Below are 8,311 nucleotides of genomic sequence, written 5' to 3'. Positions count from 1 at the left end.
CACTATCTATCTGCACGCTAACAAAGCATCTCATATCGGCAAACCTCCCTAGACTAAGGCATCACAAATCAGGCCACTCTAGTCCTATCATGAATACCTAGTCTTCTAGCATGCATAACAATTTATATCATAACTTATCTCATAACATAACATTGTAAGGTATTTTGGGGATCTTTACCGTTCAGGCGCTGACTGATCGTACACACTGCTTCTTTCTTGTTTACCACAAAATCATTCATAAAAGTTCATGCCTTTATTTTTAAAAGTGTTCCTCAAATCCTCGGTTTGAGTTCAGTTACGCCCAAAGGTGCACCCGAATCCCTCAAACCAAGGCTCTGATACCAATTTGTAACACCGTAAATTTTCAAACAAATTTTTTCATTTCAAAACATAGTATTTTCATTCAAAACAAGGCATAAACATTTCAAGTGTCATGTAAAAATACAAATCATCTAAATCCCAAAATCACAAAACATCCTTCAGTGTGTACAGATCACGCCGGCGCCTTCCCACGGTCCTCGCTAGTACCTGAAACACATACATAACAACTGTAAGCATAAATGCTTAGTGAGTTCCCGAATATACAACTTACGCACATACGCCTTTCCAGGCCCTGACCTTCCGGTCCATGTGTCTCAGGGGACTTCCGTCCCTGCTGGGTAAACCTTCCGGTCCTACCCACGCCGACCTTACGGTCCACAACACAATGCCTTCCGGCCCATAACATAATCGCCTTGCGGCCCATAACATAATGCCTTCCGGCCCACATAACATACAAAGCACGTATAACAATTAACTTATCACATATAGCACATATATATCTCATATCATATCCGACCTTTCGGTCACAGTCAAACCCTTCCGGGTACAGTATAGTGAGAGGACTCACCTCGTGAATGTCGAAAGCTAGCAAATCCCGAAGTCACTCGTACTCGATCCGCCGAGCTACAATCTCCCTATAACATCATACATCTCTTATTAACACTTTTATCTTCTAAGTTTGACTATCCCTAAGAGGTCAAACATAGGTCAACTCTGGTCAACGGTCAACGGTCAACCTGACCTGACTCGGCGAGTGCTAGGGCGACTCGGCGAGTCTAGACGTCCTCACTAATTCCCTAAGATTCCCTTTCTACTCGTCGAGTATCCTCCTTGACTCGACGAGTTTCTCCTGGAAGAATCGCGGGGCCACCCTGACTCAACTCGCCGAGTCTGAAGAACAACTCGACGAGTCCCAGTTAATCTTCAAGCTACTCGCCGAGTCTGTTCATCGGACTCGGCGAGTCCATGCCATGCAACCGCTCAAACTACTTTCTAAGGTCAGAACTGCTCCGACCATTCATAGGTCTGGCCTTCCTAGACTGATTCATCACGTAATGTCCTCATTTCGGTGCTCATAATACACCCCATGACTCATAATTTACATTCTGACCTAAGGCATAAGGATTCCAATCCAAAACCTCCATTGATTCACGAAATGCCCAGGCATGGGACATTCTGGACTTCCAAAGATCCCAATACAGGGTTCCAATCGTTTGGGGGACTAAGGTAACATTCAATCTAGCCACAAAAGGGTTTAATAAACCCTAAATCCATATACACATCAATCATAGAAGGATGCAATTCGAAATATTACCTGAATAACGTGCTCTCTGTGTCCCCAATCCTCAGATCGTGGCTTCCCTTGTTGTTCCCTTAACCAAGCCTTCTTCTTCCTTGCAAAACAACACTTCCAAAATCAACAATGGTCTTCAACCTTGCTCCAGACGCTCACCATCGAATTAGGGTTTCTCTCAGAGGACTAGGGTGAACAATGACGGCCATAAAGTCCCTCATATACGTCCCAAACCTGAACGGTTAGGGTTTTCGCTAAACAGCGCAGACTCGCCGAGTCCATATCCGGACTCGTCGAGTCCAGTCGCGAACCCGCGACCAGATCTGCGATCCTACTCGGCGAGTCTAGGCTCCAACTCGCCGAGTCCCCTCTTAAAACACCCAAAATCATAAATATGACAATACCTGAAATTCCGGGCTGTTACAATTAGCCCCTAATGGAAATACTTGGCAGATCAGTCCCATACATGCAATGATGCATGCACATGTTTAGCTGGGTACGCCCAATGTAAGCTAGGGTATGCCTAGCGCTTGAATGTGAATGATCGCGGGTGCTTATTGAGTACGTCGGGCGTACAAAGGGGTATGCGGGGCATACTCCCTTCAGATCAAAACCATAATCTCTCGACTTGTGGCCTATATAAGCAACATATTATCCTTCTTTGGGTCATTTCAGGTCAACCCCCACTCCTTTTAGCATCATATAAACCCTAGAGTGCCTTGAGTAAGCTTTTGGAGCTTGGAGAAGAGTGTTCATGGTGATTTGTGTAAGAGAGGAAGAAAGTTGATGGCTCATTTCCTAGAGGGAGCTTGTAGATCCAGAAAGTTCTCATCTTTTGCAATCCATTGGAGGTAAAAAGCTTTGATCTTTTCTTCTCATTTCATAGATCCTCTTTTGGGGTTGTTCCTAGCCATTTTAGCATCTTTTGGGTAAATCTTGTGAGATCTAGTTGTTTTAGAAGTTGCTATTGTGGATCTGGACGTTTTAGGAGTCCCTAAAGGGATAAAAATGCAATATTTATGATTTATTTGGATTCATGTATTTGTTAAGACCTTTCATTGAGCTCTTTTGAGCTCTAGATTCCCATTAAGCCATGCATGTTAGTAAAGTTACCAACTTTACTTGAAAAGCCACATTTAGGAATCAGAGTAGAGAGTTGGAGGAAGGGCTGAAGTGGTTAAGTGCTTATTAGAGTGGTTTTGAGTTCAGAGGAGTACGTTGGGCGTACCCAACTAGTACGCGACGCGTACTAGCCCAAGGGGTGTACGTTGGGCATACTAGCTGAGTATGTGGAGCGTACTCGACCAGATTGGATTTTCTTGGATTATTGACTATTTGGGGTTTGGACCTTGGACCAGGGGTTGAATAGGGTTTACCATTCAGTATTTCAGGCCTTTTGGATATTGGGCCTTCTTAGGTTAGGCTTGTTATGGATTGGGCCTTGTGGGCCATTTTGGATTTGGGCTATTATTTGGGTTTGTGGATTGTTCGACCAGATAAGGAGGTATGAATGGATTGGGAATAAGTATTTGGATTTAGGGTAAGCCGCATGCAAGGGTTTCGGCCCAATTTAGAAAATTGGGCCATTAGTGGGCCTCTATGAATTTTGGAGTTTTGGGATTGGGCCCTAGTTATGAATCTTGTTGGGCCACGGTAAAATGGTCATTTTACGCCAAGTATAGATTATGGATCATGGTTTGGGACCAAATGGCTAATTGGGTGATATTTTGCTATTGATAGTTCGAGGAGTTGTCAAGTCAGCAACTAAGGATTTCTTGGGGTGGACTTTTAGCAGTGTAAGGTGAGTTACCTTCAAGTATGAGTGGGTCGAAGGCACCAATGTCGGCCCACTAGTAGTTGTTTATAGTAGATATGATTGTCTTTGTGATAATTTTCTGGTATGTCCTTATCTGTTATGATTTACGTGCTTATTGCTATGTTATTATGTGGTAGTGGTAGGGGTGAAATAGTCCTCGTAACCGGTTGGAATACACCGGAGGGTAGGTCGGGCAACCAGATATGTCTGATAGTATGTTTATACTATGTTATTATGTGGTAGTGGTAGGGGTGAAATAGCCCCTGTAACCGGTTGAAATAAACCGGAGGGTAGGTTGGGCACCTAGATATGCCTGGGAAGGTAGGTCGAGCACCCATATACGCTTGACAGGGTAGGTCTGACACCCAAATATGCCTGAAAGGGTAGGCTGAGAACCTAGATATGCCTAGCAGTATGTGATTATGTGGTATGATGGGGGAACTCACTAAGCTTCGTGCTTACGGTTTTCAGTTTTGGTTTCAGGTACTTTTTCTTCAAAAGGAAGGAGTCGGCATGATCGCAGTGCATCACACTATCTTTTCCGCAAATGAGATCTTTGGGATTATACTCTGATGATCTTTTAATTATGACATGTTTTGATTATTGACATATTGGTTTTGATATGGGATGACACTATGGATGTTTTTATACCATCGTTTTTTATATTAACTTAATTAAAATGAAATTTTTGGCCTTAAATTTTGGGATGTTACACAAAGCTCTCACACACTTAATCTTGAAAGGATAAACGAACTTATGGTTTTTGGACAAAGGGAGGCTAGTAGGGAGGCCATCCAACGGGGTTAAGTCCTTTAAATAGGATGCAACACCTTAAAATTAGGGTTTCATCTTCATCCACCAACTCGTCGAGTTGGGACTCCCCGACTCGTCGAGTTGGGTCATAAAAACCCGCGGCCACAAAATTCTCAACATGACAAGTTGGAGCTCCCCAACTCGTCGAGTTCCCACAAAATTCCAATATTTTTGAGAAATGATTTATACCTGAACCAAGGTTACACAAACACCAACATTCGATCATATGTTCCTATTACACTTGATCTAGAAGAGCTGAATTATGAGTCATGGCGAGATCTTTTTGAAGCCTGTTGTATCACTTTTGCTGTCAATCATCATCTCACCGATCCCCCACCCGCTAAACCATCTGCCAAATGGTCCAAACTTGACTCTCTTGTCAAGATTTGGCTGTATGGTACTGTTCACAAATCTTTGATTTAAATGGTCTTCAAGAAATGAATGACTGCATACGACATCTGCAATAGCAATGAGGATCTGTTCAATGACAACAGAGATGCTCGAGCCTTGAAACTTGACCAAGAACTCCATACTATCACAATCTGTGACATGATAGTCCATGCTTACTATCAAAGAATCAAGGTCATTGTTGATCTCCTCGCCAATATAGATCAACTAGTTCCAGAGAAAACTCTTGTTACTTACATGGTCAATGGTCTTGGTGAAAAGTTTGATCAACTATCTGGAATCATCCGCCATCATGACCCGCTTCCATCATTTTTGAAAGCATGCTCGGGTCTTGTTTCTGAAGAGCTTCGTCTCTCCCAGATTCAACCTCAACATGGAGTTCACTGGGACAATGCTTCAGCCCCAACTGTTCTTTTTAATGGCTCCGGGGACACTTCACATCCTCCCTTTAATCCAACTCATAGTGAACGCCTGAATCAGGACCGCCGGTAGCAAGGTGACCGTCAACATCAAGATTGACGACAACATAATGACCGCCAACAGTAGGGTGATCGTCGACAGGGTGGGGTGATGATCGACTTCAAGGTAAAGGCGGTGATAGTCGTCAGTCACATAAGATGAATTTTGCCCCATGGAAAATGTGGGTTGTTCCACCTCCGTGAGCTCCTCCAGCTCAATGGATCTAGTCTTCATCTACCTGGCCCAACTTCAATCAGCAAGCTTCTTGGGCCCAACATTAGATGAATTCAGTACCATGGGCCTCTTCTGGTGTAGGCTCTTCACGACATTAGCAACAGCAAGCCCAACAATCTACTGCCTCTCATGCCACAACACCCACAAATACTTCTGATCAAGCGAATTTTATTCCCGAGGCTTTCCAGACCATGAGTCTTCAGGACTCGAAAAACTCAGGCTGGTTCATGGACTCTGGTGCAACAAATCACCATTCCACATGGACATGTAACCTTCATAACATTTTTAATAAAAACCCTTTTTCGTCAATTCTCATAGGTGACGGGTCGCTTATACCCGTCACCAACATGAGACATAACATTCTTCCTACTACCCATCTTCATCTTCATCTTCATAATATTCTTGTCACTCCAAATATAATCAAAAACTTAATTTATATTCATAAATTCACCACCGATAACAATTGTTCTGTTGAATTTGATCTGCTTTGTTTAACTGTGAAGGACCTTCGGACGCACCAAATTCTTTTCCGTAGTGACAGCATCGGGGACCTTTACCCAGTTCACGACCTTCCGTCTCTTCCACAAGCGTTTTCTTCTTTCATTCCTACGATGTGGCACCAACGACTCAGGCATCCTAGGAATGAAGTGTTTCATCATTTGCTTTCTAATAATTCCATTTCATGTGATAAAATTGCTTCTGATGTTATTTGTAATGCTTGTCAGTTAGGCAAACATATCTATCTTCCATTTTATAGCTCTAATAAAGTCGTGAACTCCTTGTTTGATTTGATTCATTCTGCATTTGGACATCTCCTTTACCAAGCTTGAGTGGTCTTAAATACTATGTCATTTTCTTATATCATTATTCTCATTTCATATGGGTCTACCCCCTTAAACGTAAAAGCGACACTATCTCAAAATTCTAACATTTTCAAAAACTTGTCAAAACTTAATTCAACAAAGACATTAAAGCTTTCCAATGTGATCACGGGGGTGAATTTAACAATAATGCCCTTCTAACCAGTTTTGACACAAATGGAATTCTCATATGTTTTTCATGTCCAAAAACATCCCAACAAAATGGCAAATCCAAATGCATGCTTCGGACAAGCAATAACCTTATTCGTACTCTTCTTTTCCAATCTCACCTTCCTCCCACGTATTGGGTTGAAGCTCTTCATATGCCTTCTCACCTCCTCCACCCCTTCCATCCAAGTCCATCCATAATCATACCGCTTACTTTAAACTTTACCAAAAGTAACCCACACATGATCATCTTCGGATCTTTGGATGCTTATGCTACTCGCATTCCACCTCACAAACTCGCTCCACATTCTACCCCTTGTGTTTTTGTTGGTTATCCCGAAAATTACAATGGATTTCGTTGCCTTGACCTACACTCCAAAAAGACCACCATCTCAAGACATGTTATTTTTAATGAACATGTTTTTCCTTTTGCCTCAATGACACCGAACTCACCACCATCTTATGACTTTCTCAACACGTATGAGCCCCTAAACTACATTGCCTCCAAGTTTCTCATGTCCACTTTGCCAGCTTCACACCCCTCCCCACCACCCCAAACACCACCTTCCCCCACCCCCTCCTCTCTGATGCAAGTCAACCACCCCCCCCCCCTCTTCTGCTGCAACCTCTACAACATCCTCGACCACAGCCATATCGACAGCCGACAACCACCCCCACTCTCCCACTACGAAATGTGATTCTTCCACCTCAAACACAACCACCCAACACCCCCTTTGCATCACCGTATGGACACCTGATCTTGTAGTCGCATCCTTAAACCCATCACTCGCTTAAATCTTCACACATCCTCTCTTTCTCCAATACCAAAAACTCACATTCAAGCTCTTCGTGATCCAAACTAGAAATCCGCTATGCTTGACGAATATGGGGATCTTATTAAAAAGGGACTTGGGTACTTGTTCCACATCCTCAAGGGGTTAATATTGTTCGTTCAATGTAGCTATATAAACAAAAATTTAATGTTGATGGCTCTCTTAGCAGGTACAAGGCACAACTCGTTGCTAATAGTAAGAGTCAACAACATGGTATCGATTGTGAAGTAACTTTTAGTCTGATTGTCAAACCGGCCACCATACAGATAGTTCTCAGTGTTGCTGTCTCCCAAAAATGGCCCATTCACCAGCTCGATGTCAAAAATGTGTTTCTCCATGTCTATTTATCTAAGGCTGTTTATATGCACCAACCTCGTAGTTTTGCTGACCCTTCAAAAGTAAGCCACGTCTATTGGCTTCAATAGTCGTTATATGGCCTCAAGCAGGCTCCTTGGGCCTGGTTTCAACGCTTCACCACTCAAGCCATGCGACTTGGTTTCAAGCACAACAAGTCAGATTCTTCTTTATTAGTTTTACAGTAGAGAAAAGACTAAGCTTACTTACTACTATATGTTGATGACAACTTCTTGACAGCTTCAAGTTATATGCTTTTACGTCAGCTCATCTCCTCTCTTAGCAAAGAATTCGCCATGACAGATCTCGGTGACCTGAACTATTTTTTGGGCATTTTTATAACTAGGTCCAAGATTGGCATGTTTCTTTCTCAGAAGAAATATGCATATGAGCTACTTCAGTGCGCTTATATGACCGATGCGAACACTGGCCGCACTCCTGTCGATTCCTCCACCAAATTGGGAGATTGCGGCACTTCTGTAGCTGACCCATCAGTCTATCGTAGCCTTGTCGGGGGGATTACAGTATCTCATGTTCACTCGCCCAAATATCTCCTTCGTTGTTCAACATATATGTCTCTACATGCACGACCCCCGATACGATAAATCAATGGCACTCTTGATCATGGTCTCCAGTTGTACAGCTCCTCATCTACGACTCTCACTGTCTACTCTAATGTTGACTAGGGGGATGCCCAGTCACTCGTAGTTCAACCTATGGTTATTGTGTTTTCGTAGGAGAGAACCTTATA

The 8,311-nt window shown here is 43.0% G+C and overlaps 1 protein-coding gene across 1 annotated transcript; it reads left to right on the top strand.

The window, feature by feature from the left end:
* The first annotated feature begins 4,685 nt into the window (after nucleotides 1-4,685).
* Nucleotides 4,686-5,144, top strand: LOC145068081 (uncharacterized). The gene has a single exon (XM_079015072.1). It carries the CDS (start codon nucleotides 4,686-4,688, stop codon nucleotides 5,142-5,144), a length of 459 nt encoding a protein of 152 aa, XP_078871198.1.
* Nucleotides 5,145-8,311: the final 3,167 nt, after the last annotated feature.

Source organism: Lactuca serriola, chromosome 8 (assembly GCF_051521515.1).
Source record: "Lactuca serriola cultivar US96UC23 chromosome 8, Lser_US96UC23_V15, whole genome shotgun sequence".
Taxonomy (NCBI): domain Eukaryota; kingdom Viridiplantae; phylum Streptophyta; class Magnoliopsida; order Asterales; family Asteraceae; genus Lactuca; species Lactuca serriola.
Note: the sequence above shows the minus strand (reverse complement) of the source record. Positions and strands in the feature narration are given on the sequence as shown.

Excerpts from the sequence above, each read along its gene's own strand:
- LOC145068081 (XM_079015072.1), top strand. The coding sequence starts at position 4,686 with ATGACTGCATACGACATCTGCAATAGCAATGAGGATCTGTTCAATGAC.